We start from the raw sequence: 27,215 nt of genomic DNA, 5'->3' as shown, positions 1-27,215 counted from the left end.
TTTTTTTTTTTTTTTTTTTTTTTTTTTTTTAACCCTCCCCATCTTTATCCTAATTACTATTTCCTTACATTTCAGATTGTAGGAGAAGTAAGACTGTTCACACATGCACGGCTATTTCTTTGATTTAGTTTCTTTTCAATATCTGAGCAGTCTAGTTGGTTATATTTGAGTCATCTGGGGGTCTTCTATACTTTATCACGCAAGTAAGATACTTATTAATACAAAAAAGTTAAATGCTCTGCTTACAATTAGTGAACAAGTCATTTTTGGAATGCAACTTTCATGAACTGATTCATTCATTTAGCACCATGTGAAGGACTGGATATAGAGAATGAGTAGAATAAACCCTGCCCTGTGAAAGCCCTAATCTAGATTTGGAGAGACACATAAATGATTTGGATAGAGTGAGAGGCACAGTAGTTAGAAGTTCAGTCTCTGCAGGCTGATTATGTAGGTTTCACTCCTGACTCTACCACTTATTAGCTGTATGAGCCTGGGTAAGTCACTTAACTTCTCTATCCCTTGGTGCCTTCATCTGTAAAAGGACGATAATATTACCTACCTCATAGGGTTGTTCTGAGGATTTAAAGAGATAATATATGTAAAGGTTTAAAAGAGTGACTGGCACACAGTTCTAATTAAGTGTTGGCTACTATTATCATTGTTATTATCACCGTACAGAAACAGGTATGGATATAAAGTGAGAGAAATGGATATAAAATGAGGGCATTACATCAGATGACCTCAAATTGCATATTCTCACAATCTATTACTGTCTTCTACCCCAGCGGTCCCCAACCTTTTTGGCACCAGGGACCAGCTTCGTGGAAGACAATTTTTCCATGGACAGGGGTGGGATGGGATGGTTCAGGAGGTAACGTGAGCGGTGGAGAGTGATGGGGAGCGGCCGATGAAGCTTCGCTCACTCGCCCACCGCTCACCTCCTGCCGTGTGGCCTGGTTCCTGGCAGGCCGTGGACCGGTACTGCTCTGCGGCCCGGGCGCTGGGGACCCTTGCTGTACCCTGTATGTCCCCGCCCCCACCCATTTCACACCACCCTCTATTTCTGAGTCTTTGCTCATCCTCCCACAGTGATCTCTCTCTTTTATAAGTGCCCTTTTCACATACTGTTTGAATCATCAAATTCGTATATCATATGCCTTCTCATTCTCTAACGGTACGCTTGGTACAACTTATGTCACACATGACGTGGCCACATATAATGCCATGTTTCCTATTTTGCCCAAGTCTTACGTGGATTACAGAGTGGCGCCACTGTACCTGGCTAACTGCATGGAAGGCGCTCAGTAAATACAGGTTGATTAATTCAGAGTACTCGGTTTCAGAAAGAGCCTTCACTGGCATAGACCAGAAGTCGGCAAGCTTTCTCCATAAACGGCCAGATAGTAAATATTTTTCACTTTGTCGGCCATATGGTCTCCGGTACAACTGTCACAACTACTCCACTCTGCCACTGTAGCACTAAAGCAGTCACAGACGATATATAAATAAATGGGTACGGCCATGTTCCAACAAATCTTTCCTTTTTTTTTAATTTAATTTTTTACTGTGAAATTCTTATTAATTAACAAGAAGTTGAAAAGCATATATACAGGGAGGTTCTGTGCACCCTTCACCCAGTTCCCCCAGTGGTAGTACTATAATACAATATCACGATACCTCAGGCAGGGATTAAAACCTGTAACAGAATAATAAATGTTATTTCCACCTTCCCCAACTCCCAACCTCTGATCTCACACCAGTTAGGTAAGTCATGGCCAACGAGAGCCTGCTGAATTGAGCCAAGCTCACTATCAGGCTATCACACTCTTTGCTTCCTAGGTATCTTATGCTTTTTACAGCTTGAACTATAAGGTTGATGACTAGAACATACTCACCGAAGAAGCAAAGCAATTTTAGCTCTGCCAATCTGAGCTAACGTTTCATACTTTTAATCCCCACATTTTCAATTAAGAGATGGATGCAGCACATTCATCCATAAACAAAAAGGAAAAAAAGTAATTTCTTTAATGTACACCTGGGAAAGACAACTGTAATCTAGATTTGTAGATTCAAACATATTGCAATTTAATTATCAGAGCAATTTAGAGCTACTATGAACATGATAGGGAGGGGAAAAGTTGTTTCATTTTTTGTTTGTTTTAAATCACAGTGTTTCATATTTTTTCGAAGACTGAAATCATGTCGTTTGGCACAGTTCTGTTAATTATAAAGGTGGCTCACCACTCTCAGATAACCTAGTAGAGCCAAGAAGGTGATTAAGTTTTGTAAAAATAGGTATGGTGACTTCAGAGATAAATTTTTTGTCACATTACCTAGAAAAATGAGAAAGAACAAATTTTCTTTAAAAACAATGCAAGGCAAAAATTAACTGTTCTGGTATCTCAATTAAAAAATCCTTTGTAATGTTCTGAGAATAAGATCCAGGGTTCCATCCAAGATAATATATGAACAAAGAATATTGAGAAAAAGATCCAGGGTTCTACCCATACTTCGTTTAATTCATATAAAGACTACTAGAAGTGAAATGGACTACCTGAATAAACCTAGAATCCTCAGCAAAAAACTAAACTTAAGATGTTAAAGTAAAACTTTGCTCCAAAAATGCTAAATAAGTTTCCTGCTTGTCTCCTCCCAGCCCCCAACTCTTGAAGTGACTGTGGACGTCAATAAATAAAAGCAATTTTATGGGGACTTCCCTGGTGGTGCAGTGGTTAAGAATCCACCTGCCATTGCAGGGGACACAGGTTCAATCCCTCGTCTGGGAAGATCACAAATGAGCAACTAAGCCCATGTGCCACAACTACTGAGCCTGAGCTGTAGAGCTCGCGTGCAGCAACTACTGAAGCCCACGCGCCTAGAGCCTTGTGCTCCACAACAAGAGAAGCCACTGCAGTGAGAAGCCCCTGCACCCATATGGAATCTAAAAAAAAAAAAAAAAAAAAAAAATTGGTTCTGAAGAATCTAGGGGCAGGACAGGAATAAAGACGCAGACATAGAGAATGGACTTGAGGACACGGGGAGGGGGAAGGGTACGCTGGCACGAAGTGAGAGAGTGGCACTGACATATATACACTACCAAATTCAAAACAGATAGCTAGTGGGAAGCAGCCGCATAGCACAGGGAGACCAGCTCAGTGCTTTGTGACCACCTAGAAGGGTGGGATAGGGAGGGTGAGAGGGAGATGCAAGAGGGAGGGGATATGGGGATATATGTATACGTATAGCTGATTCACTTTGTTATACAGCAGGAACTAACACAACAATGTAAAGCAATTATACTCCAGTAAAGATGTTAAAAAAAAAGGGGGTAGGGAGGATTGACTAAATTGAGATATTTAATAGCTATTGTAAAATATGTGTGCTATTTTCCTTGCAGTAAAAAAAATAATAAATTTAATTTAATTTTAAAAATGTTAAGAAAAAAAAAAGAAGCCCGCGCACCACAACGAAGAGTAGCCCCCACTTGGCGCAACTAGACAAAGCCCGTGCACAGCAATGAAGGCCCAACACAGCCGGAAAAAAAAAAAAAAAAAAAAGCCATTTTATGGACACAAATAACTTCCCTTACTTAAAAGGAAGGAAAAAGAAACGGGTCAAAGCCAGGTCCACACTGGTATTTGAAACAGTTCTATGCTTCTACTTTTTATTCCTGGTAAATTTACTTCAGAGGGACCAAGTAAGTTGTCTTATAATAGGTATGAACCCAAGTAAACAGAATATAGATATACAAGTTCGACAGAGAATTGTCTGCTAAATCTTTACATTCAGAGGATCAGATCATAAGTAATAATTTACAATCAGATCCATAAGTAATAATTTAATTTTTAATTAATAATTTAATTTTGAGCTGCTGTCAAAGCATGCTTATTCCTGGAAAAAAGAGTTGATCTTATTGACTGACAATCTGGTATACTTTAGGGTTAATTAAATAATCAATGAGGCAAAGTAGCCAATGTGCTATAAGATACAATTTTTCTATAGGATTATACTTCAAAATGATTTTATACTCAAACCAACCAGTTAAGTGAATAAAGTCAGAGAAGTTGGTAGCTCCTGTATAAACCCTAACATCTTTTAGGAAGATTTAAAAATCCAATCATGACTGGACTGACTTTGTAATTTATGATCTGTTAGGCTAAAGCTGTGGAATTAATTCAAGAATTATACATTACCAAGTACATAAAGATGTTGGTTTTAAATGTTATTTTTGCATAAGTTTACTTACCGCCATATAAGCATTTGTTCCAACATACGTCTTGGCTATAGAATTCACCAGCTATGAGACAAAACAGTCTGTCAGAACAATATAAAGATAATGTGGAAATAAAATGGGCAATTATTCCTCATTTAACTTACAATCATCATTTCTATAAATCAACTAAAAATTATATAAAAAGGAACAAATTTATCTACAAAGGCATTAAAAATGATTACATCTCTTTTCTTTTGAATGTGATTTCCAACTTAAACAAGCATAGCGTTACAGTTTATAGCAGATAACCTTAAACAATTCACTTAAGCAGGATGCTTATCGCTTTAGTACCCCAAACCCGCCTGATTGTACAAAGTCAATCTGAAGTAGAATTTGAACACACTCATTTTTTAGTCAGATGGTCAAGATGTGAATGAAGCCTCATGCATTACTAGAATGAAACGAACACTAAATACGCTGGAGGGATAACAGACTTTGACAACTCATAATACAATGATGACCTTCGCTTTGGTCTTCGTGTTTGGCTGGGAGTAAAGGTGGCTGCAATTCAAATCAACATCACAGCACGCTCATGGGTCACTATCACCAGGGTTCTCAGGGGAGGCCCAAAATGGAAATTAATTAAAATTTGTGCTGCACATCGTAATGGCCCTCCACCATTGTTGCTCCCAATATTAATTTTTATTGTGGGCCAGTTGGGCTCCCCAGGCACAGCTCCCACTCTGCCCTCCCTTTTGTCTGGCCAAAACGCTTTCATATCAAAGCTGCATATCAATGAAGTTTGCTATTCGTAAGTAGTAATTACAATATCAGCAGTTTTTACTGTCATTAAACAATGAACAATCATATTCTGATGAAGGAAACTCGCTCAGAGATTAAAAATGAATAACACAATCCCAGCCAACGAGAAGATGCAGACTTCTGTTTGTCGGGCAGCTAGGTGATTTTTCAATCCAGAGAGTAGAATGAAAATAGAAAGTGGATGTTACAGAGAAGAAAGCAGATCGGCAGGAAAATGAGACCTACCTGAGTGCTAACTCCAAAATCACACAGCTTGACTTGTCCTCTTGTGTTTACTAGCATATTAGAGGGCTTCACATCTAAAAAGGGACCAGAAAAATCCATGTCACTAATTCCATATCTACAGTGCTTGTTCTAAAAAAAGCACACATGCACACCATACCATATTGCAGAATTGACATCATCTGTTCAACCTAGAATTCTAACCACAAATTTAACGCAAAGCATTTTACCTGGAGGCAAAATGTAAGGTCCTAACTCCCTCACTTCCAACCATTTCTGGTTTCTATAGAAGCAAGGGTTTATTTACTTCATGTGAAAGTCAAATAAAATCTTGGCTTCCAACAACAGTAAGTACACCCAATATCCTACTCCAGCTTTCAGGAAAAGTAGCTAAGAAAACGTAACCTTCTTGCAAAGAATTTGTACAGAAAGGCTTAGTTCTGCTCTCAAAGTGAAACTGCTCCTCCCACCTAAGGAACAGTAAGGCCAAAGGGAAGCCAGCAAGGAAAAAAATCATTCATGTTTGCTGGTAACAGGTGATATCTGGTTGAAACAACGAGAACATGAATGCAGTTCTGCTATTTCCTGGTTTTACGTGCTACTTCAGATAATCCTCAGAAACTGATCTAAAAGATGTGTAAATGTGTGTGCATGCGTGCACTTATCAGTCTTTGTTTCATTTATCCTTCTCTTCCCTTACATCATTTCGACTGTTAGAGTTAACAAAAGAACTGGCACAGCTTTTGCCAAGGCAGTCCGCTAAATAATGACACAAAGCATTTCTGTGAAGCATCGTCAGTGACAACAATGGGCCTTTTCAGGAATTCAAGGAGCCCACAAAAACCATCCAAGCAGGATAAGAGCACACCACTTTTGATGGTTACAGAAGAGCATCTGCTTCAATGCTTCATCTTCAGTGGCGAAAGTGGTCAAGAACAGACAACTTGTTATATTTAATACAGCATATAACCTTAATTACCCCAAAACTAAAGACTCATAATTTTTATGTAACATCTAAAAAAAAATCTGTGAGTTAATCTCACTCCGTCCCTCCACCCTGCAAAAAGTATCTTACCAAAAGTAGGTACTTAACTCAAACTTCAAGTTCAAACTCGGTAACCAACGATTATTGAACCCTACCTACCCATATGACAGGCAACATGACAGGCATTTTCTCATACATGTGCTCATTTGATGTTACCTGACGGACACTAGAATGTAAACTCCACGAAGGCAGGGACTTTGTCTCTTTTATTGACTACTATATTCCAGGCCCTGAAGAGTGCCAGGCATACAGTATATGCTTAGTGAGTATTTGTTAATAGATGAGAATAAGTTAATGGAAACCACGAACACACAGTATTATTTTGTTGATGATACTGTTGTGATCAGGGGTTAGCTGTAGACCACGTCTCTGTAGCATGCCCTTTCAGGTAAGACACACTATATACTTCCTTTAGGGGGTCTTTCTCTTTGAATACAGGTCAGTATGCCCAGGCAGGTGTAAGCTTTTTCAACCAACTGGTCTCTCTGCCTCCAGTTTTCCCCAATTTCAATATAAACCTTATACCACCATCATATTAAATATACTTTCACTCTATCACTTCTCTCCTTGAGGAGGAAGTAAAATATTCCCTGACCTCCCCCGCCAACCCCAGTGTGAACTTCTTAAGAATAGGGTTGTGCTTTCAAATATGCCTCAATAGTTTGCACAAAAAATATACATCATAGACAGCCGCAGTAGACACTCAATAAATGTGTGCCGAGCTGACAGAAATGTTAGGTTCTACAAAGCCTGGTCTTATTTTCCAAACCTAATTCTCATTATAAGCCCTCAACTTTGAATATTTTTCTTTTGGACAATCTTCTCTTTTATATACTGATACCCTTAAACCATTCTTAAGCCATACATCGGATGGAGATAGATAAAGAACAAATATTCTGAGCTCCTGGAAGAAGGAGCTACATGGAAATCACAAGGTATGGTAAAAAGAACAAATTCTTAGCTTTAATCAGACACATATTTGACTTAAGTGGATCAACAGAGAAAGAATAAAACAACAAAATTTCTAGATTATATTCTAAAAGGCAAGGTGTAAATAAGAACTTTATGGCATTTTCAGCTCCCCAACATCTTTTTTTACTTACGTGTAATCCTACTGCATGACTTTGCACATTCACCTTTCAGCCTAGCTTTCAGGAATACTTTGTGTATGAAAGCAGTAGACATACAGCCATCCTCAAAACAACCTTTGTATTCTGACTAGACTGTTTTAGTCATTGTCTCAAAAGAAACAAATCCAAAACACCCCATTACTAAGCCTTTGTTCATGCTGTGTCCCTGACCCCAAACCACCTGGGTTTAAAAACCCTTCCTTGATATTTTTTGACTGAATCTGGCTCATCCTTCAACTCAAGTACCCCATCTCCCTGTTGCCATACCTACTCAGGCCATCAAAATCGCTGCTTCCTTTGAACTGCTAAAGCATTTACTGTCTGTACCATTTGGAACTGAGCATGTGACATTTTTTTACTAGTAATTACCACATTTACTGTTACAGGTATCACCAAGTAATAAGTTCACAGGGTAGGAATATGCCTTATACATTTTTGTATGTATCCTGTTGGAGCGTATTATCTTTGCTCACTGGTAGATGGCTTTCTAAACAATATACTAAATTTGCTAATATAAGTGTTCCAAACCCAGCAACATCATTTGAACATAAAAGACCCCTTTAAACAAAATCAATGGATTCAGGCTAGAAGACAGAAGACTTGGATTTTAGTCTTTTGGGCCCTGCCACAAATTTGGCATATGACTTTGGACTAGGCATGTAACATTTTAGTTTTCACCTCTGTAGGGAGATAATAAAAGTTACTGTATCAATCTTTAAAAATTGTGGGGATTAGATGAGATAGTGAATGTAAAATAGCTTTTAAACTGTCAAACACTCTATAAATATATTATTATTATCCATTGGCAATCAACCAAGCAATGTAAAGTGTTATATTTTGTTATGTTCAGAAAATAATTTCTGTGCTACTGCAATAAATTTAGGCTGTATTTGGGTAAAATACTAGTTAAAAGAAAATAATTTCAAAAGTCCAGTAAGTAGAATGATAAAACCAATTCAATGTTTATGAGGGGGCATATTTGCCAGACTGTATGTACTCATTCACCGACAGCCCACTGAGCTGGTCTCCCTATTTTTACACTTGCTCTACTAGAGTCTGTCTTGAACACAGCAGCTAAAGTGCCCTCTTTAAAACCTAAATCAAACTATTGTCATTTCTCTGCCTAAAACCTCCAAGGGCCTCCCAACTCAATGCAAAATGCAGCCCTCATGAAGGTTTCTAAGGCCTTCTCTGAACTGCCCCCCTACTACCTCTGTACTCTTATCCTTCCTACTCCTCTCCCTGCCCACACTGTTTCATCTCACTGGCCTTCTTGCCAGGCATGCTCCCTGCTTTGTGGTTCCATATAACTGGAATACTCTGCACCCATATATACATGCATGGCCTGCTCCTTTACTTGCTTTTAGGTTTCTGCTCAAATGTTACCCGTTTAAGAGAAGCCTACCTCAACCACCCACTATGAACAGCAACATCTTCCCCCCTCCAATATTCCCTTTCCCTCTTCCCTGTTTCAGTGCTCCTTGTAACACTTGGCACCACTGACACCCTATATTTGTACATGTATACATGTCCCTCTCAGTCCTCCCGTTTTGAAGGAAAGCTCCATGAATGCAGAGATGTGATCTGTTGTGTTCACTCCTATATCTAGAATAGTGCCTGGTATGGACTAGAAATGATACCTGTTGAACAAATGTTGGTGAATGAATATTTCCACTAAATAGATGGGCAAACATGTGCGCCTGGAGAAGCATGAATTTGGCCTGAGAAGGAGCTCCATCTTTTCCCACTCAATGGCATATACTTCAGAATAAATACATTTCACTATTAATGAATACATTTGTGAATGATATTTTTCATTCTGAGAGGATCTATGGGCATTCAAAAATACTCACTCAACAAATATTCACTGACGCCTTAGCATGTGCCAGATATGATAGTAGGTCTGTGGAGAGAAGCATGAGTAAGACCCACCTCTGCCCTTCAGGAGAGTGTAGACCAAGGAACTGCTGGTATATATTTTGACCAAAAATAGTGCACATGAGATTTCAGGATAATAACATTGCTTAAGTACAATCTAAATGGGATTTGCTTCCTACAATAAAAACAATGAGAGTTATATAACTAAATAGCTCCCAAGCCTGGCTGTGCATTTAAAAACAAAAACCTTTTTTGGTTTTACCTCAGATCTGCTGATTCAGAAACCAATCTAAAACAGTCAGGTCTTCAGGTCAGCACTTAGAAAAGACCAACATAATGGGCTGTTTTTCCCTCTGATTAAACTGCTGGCAAGTTCAGAATATCTGAAGAGAAATTTCATCTATTGTTTAACTTTACTTTTTAAAATCAATTTTATTCATTTAAAAAATCAATTTTATTGCAGTCATTTTGAATATATAGTTTAGTGACTTTGACATATACATCCATATACCCACACCACAATCAAGATATGAAACATTTATATCACCCCAAAAGGTTCCCTGTGCCCCTTTACAGTCAACTCCACCCTGACCTCTGGCAACTACTGATTAGTTTGTTATTTTTAGATGATTTTTGCCTTTTCTACATATATCATAAACCCCGTAGTATGCTGTTATAATTTTTGCTTTAAAATGTCTGGTGATTAATTTGGATGGTACCTCTCTGTTACTAATATTTAAAATGGATATTTTGCAGAGTACGCAGCTGGGTCTTTTTTCCGACCAGTTTTGACAATTTGTGCTCTTCACTGCAGTATTTAGACCATTCACATTTAACGTAATTAGTGATATGGCTGAGTTGAACTCCACCATCCTACTATTTGTCCCATCTCTTCTTAGTTCCTTTCTTCTTTCATTGCCTTCTTTTGGACTAGATGGGCTCTTTTTAGCATTCCATTGATCTCTACTACTGACTTCTAAGCCAGAAGTTGGCAAACTTTTTCTGTAAAGGACCAAACTTTTTCTGTAAAGGACCAAAGTAGTTACAACAAAAACCAAAACATGGTTTTTGTTGTAACTACTCAATTTTGCCACTGTACTGCTGAAGCAATCACAGGCAATGTGGAAATAAATGGCGTGGCTGTGTTCCAACAATCTTTGTTTACCAAAACAGGTAATGAGCCAAATTTGACCTGTGGGCTAAAATTTGCCAGCCCATTTGAAGGTTTTTTTTGTTTTTAATGGCTGTTCTAGGATTTACAATACGTTTCTTTAATGTTTCATTGTCTACTTTCAAATAATATTAGGGTATTTAATTTATAATGTAAGAACCTCAGAACAGTATGCTTCCATTTTCTTCCCTCCCATCGTCTGTGCTACTGTTATACATCTTTCCTCTACATATGTTATAATTGCCACAATATGGTGTCTTTATTTTTGCTTTAAATAATCATTAAAAAAATTTTAAAAATATATTTTATTGAAGTATAGTTGATTTACACTGTTAATTACTGCTGTATGGCAAAATGATTCAGTTATACATATATATATATATACACATTCTTTTTCATATTCTTTTCCATTATGGTTTATCACAGGATATTGAATATAGTTCCCTGTGCTACACAGTAGGACCTTGTTGTTTATCCATTCTATATATAATAGTTGACATCTGCTAATCCCAAACTCACAATCCATCCCTCCCCTACGTCCCTCCCTCCTCCTTGGAAACCACAAGTCTGTTGGTGAGGATCAGTTCTTGATTTCCACACATTTCTGTCATTCCTGACTCCTGGACATATGCTGGCCTGAGAGCTACAGTGCTCAGAAGGGTATGTGACATCCTTGGGACCCCAGGACACAATGAAGGACCCTGAGCCCCTTATGAGAGGTAGCATGGCAAGGCTGATACCAATGTCAGCACTACATGCCCACAAACCTGTCAACTCCAGCACTTCCCGGGGAATGTGGGGTTGGGAGCAATGGCTTTGGAGCTAGAGCAAGTGTGTCAGCTGTTGTAGTGAGTGAGTCAGTATATGAATGAGGTTTAGATCAGTGCTCAGTGAGTGAAAAAAATTTAAAAGGTCTTTTATATATCTACATGTATACACTATTCCTGGTGCTATTTATTCCTTTGTGTAGATCTAACAATCTATCTGGTATCATTTTCCTTCTGTCTAAACAACTTCCTTTATACTTTTTACAATGCTGGTCTATTGGCAATAAATTCTCTCTGCTTTGTTTGCCTTAAAAAGTCTTTATTTAGCTGTTATTTTGGAAAAATATATTTACTGGACCTAGAATTCTGGATTTAAAGGTTTTTTGTTTTTCTCAACATCTTAACAATGTCTTCCCATTATCTTCTGGTTTGCGTAGCTTCTGACAAGAAGTCTGCTGTCATTCTTATTTTTGTTCCTCTCTATTTAATGTATTATGTTTATTCTGAATATTTTAAAGATTTAAAAAATCACTGGCTTTACATTTTTAATTTTGATGTACTTTGGTATGGTTTTGTGTATATCATGGTTAGAGTTCGTTAGGCCTCCTAGATCTCTGGGTTTATGGGTTTCATCAAATTTGGAAAGTTTGGGAGCACTATTTCTTCAAATTACTTTTTGTTCCCTTTTCTTTCTCCTTTCCTTCTGAGACTCCAGTTACATATATATCCTAGACTTCCTGATACTGTCTCAAAGGTCACTGAGGCTGTGCTCATCTTTTTAGTCTTTTTTTTTTTTTTACAGTAATTTTAGATAATTTCTATATCTCTAACATCAAGATCACAAATCATTTCTTCTGTGGTGTCAAATCTACTGTTAATTCCATCAAGTGAAATTTTTACTTCAGATATTTTATTTTTCATATCTAGAAGTTCGACTTGGTTCTTTTTTCTGTCTTCTCTCTCTCTCCTCGTCATGCTCATGTTTCCCATTAAATCCTTGAGTATATTTATCATAACTGTTCTAAAGTCCTTGTCTGCCAATGGGAGAGTCCCATTTCTATTGACTGACTGTTCTCCTGCTAATGGTCTTCCATCCATTATTGGAAGAAAAAAATTTTTTCACATACTGATTTTTATTTAGATGCCATGTATTCTGAATCTTATATTGCTGAGCGAATTTGCTTTAATCCTTTAAAGAGTGCTAAACTTGATACTGGCAGGTAGTTAACTTACTTGAAGATAGATCATTTTGAGGCTTATTTTGGAACTTTTATTTATGGAAAGCCAGAGCAATCCCTTCTCTAGGGCTAGTTTAGCCCCTCTATTAAAACATGACCCTTCTAAAGTCTCTCCTGAATGCTCCAATGTATCCAAAAAGGTCTCTCTACTCTGGCTGGTTAGAATTTTTAAAATTCCCAACCTTGTGTAAACTTTGGGAATTGTTTAGCTTACAGATCCCCAGAAATTTTCATTCTCAAACTAGCTTTGTGAGATTTCACCCTACAAAAGCAGAGGTTGATATTCGGCCAAAAATTCAAGGAGAGTCTCACACAAGTTCTTGAGCTCTTTCTTTTTGCACAGTTCCTGCATCTCTAGGACTCTGCTCTGTAAATTTTAGCCATTTTAAAGCCTTCTTGACAGCCAAACTCTTGTCTCTTCAGCTCTGTAAGATCTTTGGGCTCTGACTGGTTCCCCTTCCTTATGCTGCAGTCTGGAAATTGTCTCCAGGCTTAAAACTTGGGTGATCATAGGGCTGCCCTCATCTGTTTCCCTTCTCTTCAGGATCACAGTCCTGCACTGCTTGTTATCTAATACCTGAAAACAGATGTTTCATAAATTTTGTCTAGCTTCCTAGTTGTTTTTGGTGGAGGTTCCACAGCAGCATTTCCTTACTGGGTAGAAGTGGAACTATCCCTTTACTTTAAAATTCTTGTTTTTTTGTCCTTTGTTCACTGTTTACACCTCATATTGTAAGCTGCCTCAAATCCTTCTTTGAAATAAATAGGATATAATAATTAAGACTTTATTTAGTTAAACTAAATCTGAATTCATGTGACAGAATTTGAAGCAGATGGAATCCTTTTAAATGTTGGAATGAGGATAGTTCCTCTGATTTAAGTATCACTTTATCAGAATAAAATACTCCACCTTATACCTGAGTTATCAACAATCCTATTATATAGCCACCGAACTTATCACTTCCATGTTTTCATTTAAAACATGGAAATTCTATAATTCTCAAGAACAGCTCCAGGAATACTAAAATGATTTTTGTTGCTTTTTTTTTTTTTTTGGTTTGTTTTCAACTTCATTCCAAGCCAGAAACAAGAGAACAGATTAGGCAAGAAAGATTACTTTTAAGGAGACTTATATCTATGCTTATTTTAATGCAATCTCAAGTTATGGAAAACAAACAGCAACTGAGAGCATACAGCTTTTCATTCAGCTCACTTAAAAACATCATAGCCATTCTTCTGTAAGCGAAGCACAGAAAAGATGAGTCATTAAAGTGACTGATTATAAATGGCAATCATCAGGGCAGATGTAAGTCATTTTGGTTTAATCAGGCCATTAATTATTACGGTTTATCAATTAGTTTTATTGAAGGCAAGGGGGCTTAAACGAATAGTAGGGCATTGATTTTAACTGAGACATTTTCTAAAAGAAAATACAAATGAGGTGTGTAGAATCTGAAATTACATACAAGTCCTCTTCATACCAGTAAAAAGAAATAAGCTTCATCTAATGAAAACCATAAGCCTTTAGTGAAAAACCAAATTAACACTAATCCCTTTGCATTATACATAAAATAACATGTTTTAGTGTTCCCTAATTTGAGGTTTGCTTTGTCCTGGACAAGAGGTCAATATCATGTTGGAGAAAGTGAAATGAAGGTGCAATGTAAAGTGACCCATTTTTAATATTAGGTATTTCCTATCCTCTTTCATTAAAAAAAAGTTTAGTCATTTTATACAGATAGGATTTTATAGGAGTCAGTATAGATTCCCGTTGGCCACATCCTCTCAGAAAAAGCAGAGGTGACACGGAAAGTGCGTGTGTATGCACACACGGGTGCATACCTGTGAAAGAAGTGGATGTGTGAGTGTATGATATATAAGATTAAGGGTGATATGTGATCTTCCTACACTGACAAAAGCTGTCATGAAAATCAAATGAGACTGTGTGCTTAGCAGTGCCTGTCAAAGAGACACTGCTCAATGAATTGTTGAATAAATAAAATAAACGGGAGAAAAATTTCCTAAGCTTGATTACACTATATATACTGGAAGCTATGCTTTGTAGAATCAGTAATGACAATGACGCTTACCTTAGAGAGTCAGGATGTGAATCATTTAATATATTAGACCAGACCCAAATTTCATTATATGAGCTCTACCTGAAGGCAGGCTTCTTCCAGGAAGGCAAGTGCTGTTCACTGAAGAGTTAACAATTATCCAATCACATGTATCTCCTGTCACAATATTTTCCCACTCCTTCAGTGAGATTTCACAGTAAGGTGCACTTTGTAATGATATGTAATGAATATTTGATTTGTAGCAGTGATAGCCCATGTAGATAACAGGTAGTTATGATGCAGTTCTGTTTAATAATTTGAAGTGCTTAGAAGACTATTAGGAAGTTGGAAAAAGGGAAGAACTTAGAAATGGGATTACAGTGTCATGCAGAAGATAATGATACGTGGTTTCTATAGGAGACTGTAACTAAATAAAAATCAACCCCTAAGTGTCTTTAAAAATTAAACGTAAACTTACCATACAAACCTTGTGGTCACTTTCCTATTTCAACTTTAATGAAATATCAGTTAATTACTGATACTAAACATATACTATGTATCAATGGTTAATGGCTATTTCTTCTCAAAACTGACGTGTACTAGATGACTTGATTCACTGTGATTACAAATATCTAAAGATACATACCAAACCCAGGTATCTACTCAAGAGAAATGAAAACACAGAACCAAATAAAGACTTGTGTATGAAAGTATCATTAATCTTTTTTTTAACATTTTATTGGAATATAATTGCTTTACAAAGGTGTGTTAGTCTCTGCTTTATAACAAAGTGAATCAGTTATACATATACATATGTTCCCATATCTCTTCCCTCTTGCGTCTCCCTCCCTCCCACCCTCCCTATCCCACCCCTGTAAGTGGTCACAAAGCACCTAGGTGATCTCCCTGTGCTATGCGGCTGCTTCCACTAGCTATCTACCTTACGTCTGGTAGTGTATATATGCCCATGCCACTCTCTCACTTGGCCCCAGCTTACCCTTCACCCTCCCCATAACCTCAAGTCCATGCTTTAGTAGGTCTGTATCTTTATTCCCGTCTTACCCCTAGGTTCTTCATGACCTTTTTTTTTTTCTTAGATTCCATATGTATCTGTTAGCATACGGTATTTGTTCTGCTTTTCTGACTTACTTCACTCTGTATGACAAACTCTAGGTCCATCCACCTCACTACAAATAACTCAATTTCATTTCTTTTGATGGCTAAGTAATATTCCATTGTATATATATGCCACATCTTCTTTATATATTCATCTGTTGATGGACATCTAGGTTGCTTCCATGTCCTAGCTATTGTAAATACAGCGGCAATGAACATTTTTGTACATGACTCATTTTGAATTATGGTTTTCTCAGGGTATACGCCCAGTAGTGGGATTGCTGGGTTGTATGGTAGTTCTACTTGTAGTTGTTTAAGGAGCCTCCATACTGTTCTCCATAGTGGCTGTATCAATTTACATTCCCACCAGCAGGGCAAGAGTGTTCCCTTTTCTCCACACCCTCTCCAGCATTTATTGTTTCTAGATTTTTGGATGATGGCCAATCTGACCGGTGTGAGATGATATCTCATTGTAGATTTGATTTGCATTTCTCTAATGATTAATTTGCATTTCTCTAACGTTGAGGATTCTTTCCTGTGTTTGTTGGCAAACTGTATATCTTCTTTGGAGAAATGTCTGTTTCAGTCTTCTGCCCATTTTTGGATTGGGTTGTTTGTTTTTTTGTTATTGAGCTGCATGAGTTGCTTGTAAATTTTGGTGATTAATCCTTTGTCAGTTGCTTCATTTGCAAATATTTTCTCCCACTCTGAGGGTTGTCTTTTGGTCTTGTTTATGGTTTCCTTTGCTGTGCAAAAGCTTTTAAGTTTCATTAGGTCCCATTTGTTTATTTTTGTTTTTATTTCCATTTCTCGAGGAGGTGGGTCAAAAAGGATATTGCTGTGATTTATGTCATAGAGTGTTCTGCCTATGTTTTCCTCTAACAGTTTGATAGTGTCTGGCCTTACATTTAGGTCTTTAATCCATTTTGAGTTTATTTTTGTGTATGATGCTAGGGAGTATTCTAATTTCATACTTTTACATGTACTTGTCCAGCTTTCTGAGCACCACTTATTGAAGAGGCTGTCTTATCTCCACTGTATATTCTTGCCTCCTTTATAAAAGATACGGTGACCATATGTGCATGGGTTTATCTCTGGGCTTTCTGTCCTGTTCCATTGATCTATATTTCTGTTTTTGTGCCAGTACCATACTGTCTTGATTACTATAGCTTTGTAGTATAGTCTGAAATCAGGGAGCCTGATTCCTCCAGCTCCATTATTTGTTCTCAAGATTTCTTTGGTTATTCGGGATCTTTTGTGTTTCCATGCAAATTGTGAAATTTTTTGTTCTAGTTCTCTGAAAAATGCCAGTGGTAGTTTGATAGGGATTGCACTGAATCTGTAGATTGCTTTGGGTAGTAGAGTCATTTTCACAATGTTGATTCTTCCAATCCAAGAACATGGTATATCTTTCCATCTATCTGTATCATCTTTAATTTCTTTCATCAATGTCTTATAATTTTCTGCATAAAGGACTTTTGTCTCCTTAGGTAGGTTTATTCCTAGATATTTTATTCTCCTTGTTGCAATAGTAAATGTGAGTGTTTTCTTAATTTCACTTTCAGATTTTTCATCATTAGTGTATAAGAATGCCAGAGATTTCTCTCCATTAATTTTGTATCCTGCTACTTGACCAAATTCATTGATTAGCTTTAGTAGTTTTCTGGTAGCATCTTTAGGATGCTCTATGTATAGTATCATATCATCTGCAAACAGTGACAGCTTTACTTCTTCTTTTCCAATTTGGATTCCTTTCATTTCTTCTTCTTCTCTGATTGTTGTGGCGAAAACCTCCAAAACTATGTTGAGTAAGAGTGGTGAGAGTGGGCAATCTTGTCTTGCTCCTGATCTTAGTGGAAATGCTTTCAGTTTTTCACCATTGAGGAAATGTTGGCTGTGGGTTTGTCATATATGGCCTTTATTATGTTGAGGAAAGTTCCCTCTATTCCTACTTTCTGGAGGGTTTTTATCATAAATCGGTGTTGAATTTTGTCGAAAGCTTTCTCTGCATCTATTGAGATGATCACACGGTTCTTCTCCTTCAATTTGTTAATATGGTCTATCACGTTGATTGATTTGCGTGTATTGAAGAATCCTTGCATTCCTGGAATAAACCCCACTTGATCATGGTGTATGATCCTTTTAATGTGCTGCTGGATTCTGTTGGCTAGTATTTTGTTGAGGATTTTTGCATCTATGTTCATCAGTGATATTGGCCTGTAGTTTTCTTTTTTTGTGACATCTTTGTCTGGTTTTGGTGTCAGGGTAATGGTGGCCTCGAAGAATGAGTTTGGGAGTGTTCCTACCTCTGCTATATTTTGGAAGAGTTTGAGAAGGATAGGTGTTAGCTCTTCTCTAAATGTTTGATAGAATGCGCCTGTGAAGCCAACTGGTCCTGGGCTTTTGTTTGTTGGAAGATTTTTAATCACAATTTCAATTTCAGTGCTTGTGATTGGTCTGTTCATATTTTCTATTTCTTCCTGGTTCAGTATTGGCAGGTTGTGCATTTCTAAGAATTTGTCCATTTCCTCCAGGTTGTCCATTTTATTGGCATAGAGTTGCTTGTAGTAATCTCTCATGATCCTTTGTATTTCTAGTGTCAGTTGTTACTTCCCCTTTTTTTTTGTAATTCTATTGATTTGAGTCTTCTCCCTTTTTTTCTTGATGAGTCTGGCTAATGGTTTATCAGTTTTGTTTATCTTCTCAAAGAACCAGCCTTTAGTTTTATTGATCTTTGCTATTCTTTCCTTCATTTCTTCTTCACTTATTTCTGATTTGATCTTTATGATTTCTTTCCTTCTGCTAACTCTGGGTGTTTTTTTTTCTTTTTTCTCTAATTGCTTTAGGTGCAAGGTTAGGTTGTTTATTCGAGATGTTTCCTGTTTCTTAAGGTAGGACTGTATTGCTATAAACATCCCTCTTAGAACTGCTTTTGCTGCATCTCATAGGTTTTGTGTCGTCGTGTCTCCATTGTCATTTGTTTCCAGATAGTTTTTTATTTCCTCTTTGATTTCTTCAGTGATCACTTCGTTATTAAGTAGTGTACTGTTTAGCCTCCACGTGTTTGTAATTTTTACAGATATTTTCCTGTAACTGATATCTAGTCTCATAATGTTGTGGTCGTAAAAGATACTTGATACAATTTCAATTTTTTAAAATTTACCAAGGCTAAATTTGTGACCCAAGATATGTTCTATCCTGGAGAATGTGCCATGAGCACTTGAGAAAAATGTGTATTCTGTTGTTTTTGGATGGGATGTCCTACAAATAGCAATTAAGTCCATCTTGTTTAATGTATCATTTAAAGCTTGTGTTTCCTTATTTATTTGCATTTTGGATGACCTGTGCATTAGTAAAAGTGGGGTGTTAAAGTCCCCTGCTATGATTGTGTTACTGTCGATTTCCCCTTTTATGGCTGTTAGTATTTGTCTTATGTATTGAGGTGTTCCTATGTTGGGTGCATAAATATTTATAATTGTTCTATCTTCTTGGATCGATCCCTTGATCATTATGTAGTGTCCTTCTTTGTCTCTTGTAATAGTCTTTATTTTAAAGTCTATTTTGTCTGATATGAGAATTGCTACTCCAGCTTTCTTCTTATTTCCATTTGCATGGAATATCTTTTTCCATCCCCTCACTTTTAGTCGGTATCTGTCCCTAGGTCTGAAGAGGGTCTCTTTTAGACAGCATATATACGGGTCTTGTTTTTGTATCCATTCAGCCAGTCTGTGTCTTTTGGTGGGAGCATTTAAGCCATTTACATTTAAGGTAATTATCGATATGTATGTTCCTATTCCCATTTTCTTAATTCTATTCGGTTTGTTATTGTAGGTCTTTTTCTTCTCTTGTGTTTCTTGCCTACAGAAGTTCCTTCAGCATTTGTTGTAAAGCTGGTTTGGTGGTGCTGAACTCTCTCAGCTTTTGCTTGTCTGTAAACGTTTTAATTTCTCCATCAAATCTGAATGAGATCCTTGCTGGGTAGAGTAACCTTGGGTGTCGGTTTTTTTCCTTCATAACTTTAAACATGTCCTGCCACTCCCTTCTGGCTTGCAGTTTCTGCTGAATGATCAGCTGTTAACCTTATGGGGATTCCCTTGTGTGTTATTTGTTGTTTCTCCCTTGTTGCTTTTAATATGTTTCCTTTGTATTTAATTTTTGATAGTTTGATTAATATGTGTCTTGGCGTGTTCCTCCTTGGATTTATCCTGTATGGGACTCTCTGTGCTTCCTGGACTTGCTATTTTCTTACCCATATTTGGGAAGTTTTCAACTATAATCTCTTCAAATATTTTTCAGGCCCTTTCTTTTTCTCTTCTTCTTCTGGGACCCCTATAATTAGAGTATTGGTGCGTTTAATGCTGTCCCTGAGGTCTCTGAGACTGTCCTCAGTTCTTTTCATTCTTTTTTCTTCATTCTGCTCTGTGGTAGTTATTTCCACTATTTTATCTTCCAGGGCACTTATCCGTTCTTCTGCCTCAGTTATTCTATTGATTCCTTCTAGAGTATTTTTAATTTCATTTATTGTGTTGTTCATCATTGCTTGTTCCCTCTTTAGTTCTTCTAGGTCCTTGTCAAATGTTTCTTGCATTTTCTCTATTCTATTTCCAAGATTTTGGATCATCTTTACTATCATTATTCTGAATTCTTTTTCAGGTAGACTGCCTATTTCCTCTTCATTTGTTAGGTCTGGTGGGTTTTTACCGTGCTCCTTCATCTGCTGTGTGTTTTTCTGTCTTTTCATTTTCCTTATCTTACTGTGTTTGGGGTCTCCTTTTCCCAGGTTGCAGGTTTATAGTTCCCATTGTTTTTGGTGTCTGTCCCCAGTGGCTAAGGTTGGTTCAGTGGTTTGTGGAGGCTTCCTGGTGGAGGGGACTATTGCCTGTGTTCTGGTGGATGAGGCTGGTTTGTGACATTCTGGTGGGCAGGTCCACGTCTGGTGGTGTGTTTTTGGGTGTCTGTGGCCTCATTATGATTTTAGGCAGCCTCCTCGCTAATGAATGGGGCTGTGTTCCTGTGTTGCTAGTTGTTTGGCACAGGGTGTCCAGCAGTGTAGCTTGTTGGTCGTTGAGTAAAGCTGGGTCTTGGCGTTGAGATGGAGATCTCTGGGAGATTTTCACCATTTGATATTACATGGAGCTGGGAGGTCTCTTGTATACCAGTGTCCTGAAGTTGGCTCTCCTACCTCAGTGGCACAGCCCTGACACCTGGCTGGAGCACCAAGAGCCTTTCCTCTACACGGCTCAGAATAAAAGGGAGAAAAAGTAGAAAGGAAGGGAGGGAGGGAGGGAGGGAGGGAGGAAGGAAGGAAGAGGATAAAATAAAATAAAGTAAGATAAAGTAAAATAAAGTAATTAAAAAATTAATTTTTACGAAAAAAATTTTTAAAGTTAAAAAAACAAGACAGACAGAACCCTAGGACAAATGGTGAAAGCAAAGCTATACAGACAAAATCTCACACAGAAGCATACCCATACACACTCACAAAAAGAGGAAAAGGGGAGAAAATAATGTATCTTGCTCCCATAGTCCACCTCCTCAATTTGAGATGATTCGTTGTCTATTCAGGTATTCCACAGATGCAGGGTACATCAAGTTGATTGTGGAGCTCTAATCCGCTGCTTCTGAGGCTGCTGGGAGCAATTTCCCTTTCTCTTCTTTGTTCGCACGGCTCCCGGGGCTCAGCTTTGGAGTTGGCTCCGCCTCTGTGTGTAGGTCGCCGGAGGGAGTCTGTTCTTCGCTCAGACAGGACGGGGTTAAAGGGGCAGCTGATTTGGCGGCTCTGGCTCATTCAGGGCGGGGGTAGGGAGCGGTACAGATGCGGGGTGAGCCTGCGGCGGCAGAGGCCAGCATGATGTTGCAGCAGCCTGAGGCGCGCTGTGCGTTCTCCCGGGGAAATTGTCCCTGGGTTACGGGACCCTGGCAGTGGCGGGCTGCACAGGCTCCCGGGTGGGGAGGTGGGGATAGTGATCTGTGCTCGCACATAGGCTTCTTGGTGGTTGTAGCAGCAGTCTTAGCGTCTCACGCCCGTTTCTGGGGTCTGTGCTGATAGCTGCGGCTCGCACCCGTCTCTGGAGCTCCTTTAAGCAGCACTCTTAATCCCCTCTCCTTGTGCACCAGGAAACAAAGAGGCAAGAAAAAGTCTCTTGCCTCTTTGGCAGGTGCAGACTTTTCCCCGGACTCCCTCCCGGCTAGCTGTGGCGCACTAACCCCTTCAGGATGTGTCCACGCCGCCAACCCCAGTCCTCTCCCTGCATCTGACCGAAGCCCGAGCCTCAGCTCCCAGCCCCTCCCACCCAGGCGGGTGAGCAGACACGCCTCTCTGGCTGGTGAATGCTGGTCGGCACCGATCCTCTGTGCAGGACTCTCTGCTTTGCCCTCCGCACCCCTGTTGTTGTGCTCTCCTCCGCGGCTCTGAAGCTTCCCCCTCCGCCACCCGCAGTCTCCACCCGCGAAGGGGCTTCTAGTGTGTGGAAACCTTTCCTCCTTCACAGCTCCCTCCCACTGGTGCAGGTCCTGTCCCTATTCTTTTGCCTCTGTTTTTTCTTTTTTCTTTTGCCCTACCCAGGTACGTGAGGAGTTTCTTGCCTTTTGGGACGTTTGATGTCTTCTGCCAGCGTTCAGTGGGTGTTCTATAGGAGCAGTTCCATGTGTAGATGTATTTCTGATGTATCTGTGGGGAGGAAGGTGATCTCCGCATCTTATTCTTCCACCATTTTCTCAAATCTCCAGCATTATTCTTAACAGCCCCAAACTGGATAAATACAAATATCCCTCTACTAGTAAATGGATAAAGAAAATGTGATATATCCATTCAATGGAATATTATTCAGCAATAAAAGGAAATAGAAAAACTGTAATAAGAAACAAAGAACCCTTACATGTTGATAAAGGGGTCAATCCAACAAGAACATATAATATTTATAAATATTTATGTATCCAACATAGGATCCCCTATATATATATATACACCAGATGTTAACAGACCAAAAAAGGGAGAAATAAACAGCAATACAATAACAGTAGGGGACTTTAAATGACATGTTAGATCTGATGAACTTAACAAATATCCAACCAAAAGCAAAAGAATACACATTCTTCTCAAGTGCACATTGAACATTCTCCAGGAGAGATCATATGTTAGTCCACAAGACAAATCTTAACAAATTTAAGAAGATTAAGACAATAACAAGCATATTTTCATACCACAATGGTATGAAAATAGAAATAATTACAAGAAGGAAATTGGAAAATTAGTGGAGACTAAACAACATGCTATTGAACAAACAATGGGTCAATAAAGAAACCAAAAGTGGAATAAAAAAATCTTGAGACAAAGAAAAATGGAAACACAACATACCAAACCTGCAGAAAAGCAGCTTTAAGAGGCAAGGATTAACAATGATAAATGTCTACTGCCAGAAACAATAAAAATCTCAAATAAACAACCTAACTTTACACCTCAAAGAACTAGAAGAAGGAGAACAAACAAAGCCCAAAGTTAAAAGAAGGAAGCAAACAACAAAGATCAGAGCAGAAATAAATGAAATAGAGACTAAAGAGACAATAGAAAAAATAAATGAAATAAACAGTTGGTCCTTTGAAAGATAAACCAAATTGACAAATCTTTAGCTAGACTCACCAAGAATAGAAGGGAGTGGGTCATAAAATCAGAAATGACAGAGGAGAGAGACCTTCAAGACCAAAGAGAAGTAAGATGTGGAGATCACTTTCCTCCCCACAAATACATCAGAAATACATCTACATGTGGAACTACTCATACAGAACACCTACTGAATGCTGGCAGAAGACCTCAGACTTCCCCAAAGGCAAGAAACTCCCCACGTACCTGGGTAGAGCAAAAGAAAAAATAGAGACAGAAGAATAGGGACTGAACCTGCACCTTGGGGAGGGGGCTGTGAAGGAGGAAAAGTTTCCACACACTAGGAAGCCCCTTGACTGGTGGAGACGGGGGGTGGGAGCGGGGGGAAGCTTTGGAGCTACAGAGAAGAGAGCAGCAATAGGAGTGCAGAGGGCAAAGCGGAGAGATTCCCGCACAGAGGATCATTGCCGACCAGCCCTCACCAGCCTGAGACGCTTGTCTGCTCACCTGCCGGGATGGGTGGGGGTTGGGAGTTGAGGCTCCAGTTTCGGAGGTCAGACCTCAGCGAGAAGACTGGGGTTGGCTGCATGAACACAGCCTGAAGGGGGCTAGTGCACCACAGGTAGCTGGGAGGGAGTCCAGGAAAATGTCTGGAACTGCCTAAGAGGCAAGAGACCATTGTTTTGGGGTGCACGAGGAGTGGGGATTCAGAGCACTGCCTAAATGAGCTCCAGAGATGGGTGTGAGCCGCGGCTATCAGCGTGGACCCCAGAGACAGGCATGAGACGGTAAGGCTGCTGCTGCAGCCACCAAGAAGCCTGTGTGCGAGCACAGGTCACTATCTACACCTCCCTTCCCGGGAGCCGGTGCAGCCCGCCACTGCCAGGGTCCCATGATACAGGGACAACTTTCCCGGGAGAACGCACGGCACGCCTCACGCTGTTGCAATATCATGCTGGCCTCTGCCATCGCAGGCTCGCCCCACATTCTGTAACCCTCCCTCCTCCTGGCCCGAATGAGCCAGAGCCCCCGAATCAGAGGCTCCTTTAACCCCATCCTGTCTGGGTGGGAAAAGATGCCCTCAGGAGACCTACACGCAGAGGGGGGGCCAATTCCAAAGCTGAACCCCGGGAGCTGTGCGAAGAAAGAAGAGAAAGGGAAATTTCTCCGTGCAGCCTCAGGAGCAGCGATTAAATTTCCACAATCAACCTGATGTACCCTGCATCGGTGGAATACCTGAATAGACAATGAATCATCCCCAAATCGAGGTGGTGGACTTTGGGAGCAACTGTAGATTTGGGGTTTGCTATGTGATGGACTGGTTTCTGGTTTTATATTTATCGTAGTTTAGTATTTAGAGTTTCTATCATTGGTAGATTTGTTTATTGACTTGGTTGCTCACTTTCTTTTTTTCTTTACATAGATATATATATTTTTTTCCTTTTTCTCTTTTTGTGAGTGTGTATTTGTATGCTTCTTTGTGTGATTTTGTCTGTATAGCTTTGCTTTTACCATTTGTCCTAGGGCTCTGTCTCTCCATTTTGTTGTTGTTGTTGCTGTTGTTGTTTTTCTTTCTGTTTTTAGCATAGTTTTTATAGCTTGTTATCAGTGGTGGATTTGCTTTTTGGTTTGGTTGCTCTCCTTTTTTTTTTTTTTACTACTTTTAAATTTTTTATTTTTAATAATTAAAAAAATTTTTTTATTCTAATAACTTTTTTTATTTTTTTCTTTCCTTCTTTCTCTTTTTCTCCCTTTTCTTCTGAGACGTATGGCTGACAGGGTCTTAATGCTCCGGCGGGGTGTCAGGCCTGTGTCTCTGAGGTGGGAGAGCTGAGTTCAGGACATTGGTCCACAAGAGACCTCCCAGCTCTACGTAATATCAAATGGCGAAAGCTCTCCCAGAGATCTCCATCTCAATGCTAACACCCAGCTCCGCTCAATGACCAGCAAGCTATAGTGCTGGACACCCTATGCCAAACGACTATCAAGACAGGAACACAACCCTACCCGTTAGAAGAGAGGCTGCCTAAAATCATAATAAGGTCACAGACACCCCAAAACACACCACTGGACGCAGTCCTGCCCACCAGAAAGACAAGTTCCAGCCTCATCCATGAGAACACAGGCACTAGTCCCTTCGACCAGGAAGCCTACACAACCCACTGAAACAACCTTAGCCACTGGGGGCAGACACCAAAAACGGGAATCAATACACTACTTAATAATGAAGAGATCATTGAAGAAATCAAAGAGGAAATCAAAAAATACCTAGAAAGAAATGACAATGAAAACATGACAACCCAAAACCTATGGAATGCAGCCAAAGCAGTTCTAAGAGGGAAATGTATAGCAATACAACCCTATGTCAAAAACCAAGAAACACCTCAAATAAGCAACCTAACCTTACACCTAAAGCAGTTAGTGAAAGAAGAACAAAAGAACCCCAGAGTTAGCAGAAGGAAAGAAATCATAAAGATCAGATCAGAAATAAATGAAAAAGAAATGAAGGAAACGACAGCAAAGAGCAATAAAACTAAAAGCTGGTTCTTTAAGAAGATAAACAAAATTGATAAACAATTAGCCAGACTCATCAAGAAAAAAAGGGAGAAGACTCAAATCAAGAGAATTAGAAATGAAAAAGGAGAAATAACAACTGACACTGCAGAAATACAAAGGTTCAAGAGAGATTACTACAACCAACTACGTGCCAATAAAATGGACAACAAATTTCTAAATTCCTAGAAAAGCACAACCTCCCGCGACTGAACTACTAAGAAACAGAAAATATAAACAGACCAATCACAAGCACTGAAATTGAGACTGTGATTAAAAATCTTCCAATAGAGCCCAGGACCACGCAGCTTCACAGGCGAATTCTACCAAACATTTAGAGAAGAGCGAGGAACACTCCTAAACTCATTCTACAAGGCCACCATCACCCGGACAGCAAAGCAGGACAAAGATGTTCCAAACAAAGAAAACTACAGGCAAATATCACTGATGAACACAGATGCAAAAATCCTCAAGAAAATACTAGCAAACAGCATCCAACAGCACATTAAAAGGATGATACACCATGATCAAATGGGGTTTATTCCAGGAATGAAAGGATTCTTCAATATATGCAAATCCATTAATGTTACACACCATATTAAAAAACTGAAGGAGAAAAACCATATGATCATCTCAATAGATGCAGAAAAAGCTTTTTTGACTAAATTCAGCCCCCATTTATGATAAAAACCCTCCAGAAAATATGCATAGAGGGAATGTACCTCAACATAATAAAGGCCATATATAACAAACCCAAAGCCAACATCGTTCACAATGGTGAAAAAGTGAAACCATTTCCTCTAAGATCAGGAACAAGACAAGGTTTCCCACTCTCACCACTCTTATTCAACATAGTTTTGGAAGTTTTAGCCACAGCAATCAGAGAAGAAAAAGAAATGAAAGGAATCCAAATAGGAAAAGAAGGAGTAAAGCTGTCACTGTTTGCAGATGACATGACACTATACATAGAGAATCCTCAAGATGCTACCAGAAAACTACTAAAGCTAATCAATGAATTTGGTAAAGTAGCAGGATACAAAATTAATGCAGAAATCTCTTGCTTTCCTATACACTAATGATGAAAAATCTGAAAGAGAAATTAAGGAAACACTCCATTTACCATATCAACAAAAAGAATAAAATATTTAGGAATAAACCTACCTATGGAGACAAAAGACCTATATGCAGAAAACTGTAAGACAGTGATGAAAGTAATTAAAGATGATACAAACACATGGAGAGATATACCATGTTCTTGGATTGGAAGAATCAACATTGCGAAAATGACTCTAGTACCCAAAGCCATCTACAGGTTCAGTGCAATCCCTATCGAACTACCAATGGAATTTTTCAGAGAACTAGAACAAAAAAATTCAGAATTTGTATGGAAACACAAAACA

At 38.8% G+C, this 27,215-nt stretch overlaps 1 protein-coding gene across 5 annotated transcripts in view; it reads right to left on the bottom strand.

The window, feature by feature from the left end:
* Positions 1–27,215, bottom strand: part of MAP2K5 (mitogen-activated protein kinase kinase 5) — a 270,206-nt gene that overhangs the window by 112,275 nt on the left and 130,716 nt on the right. For all 5 annotated transcript variants that reach the window (XM_024761657.1, XM_024761655.1, XM_024761656.1 and 2 more), the window contains 2 exons: positions 5,264–5,337; positions 4,250–4,300 (listed from right to left, as the gene is read on the bottom strand). In XM_024761657.1, the coding sequence (XP_024617425.1) occupies positions 4,250–4,300; positions 5,264–5,337 (125 nt within the window). The remainder of the gene's footprint in view (positions 1–4,249; positions 4,301–5,263; positions 5,338–27,215) is intronic.

Source organism: Neophocaena asiaeorientalis, unplaced genomic scaffold, assembly GCF_003031525.2.
Source record: "Neophocaena asiaeorientalis asiaeorientalis breed wild unplaced genomic scaffold, Neophocaena_asiaeorientalis_V1.1 scaffold465, whole genome shotgun sequence".
Classification (NCBI taxonomy): Eukaryota; Metazoa; Chordata; class Mammalia; order Artiodactyla; family Phocoenidae; genus Neophocaena; species Neophocaena asiaeorientalis.
The sequence above is the reverse complement of the archived record's forward strand: the minus strand, read 5'-3'. Positions and strand labels throughout refer to the sequence as shown.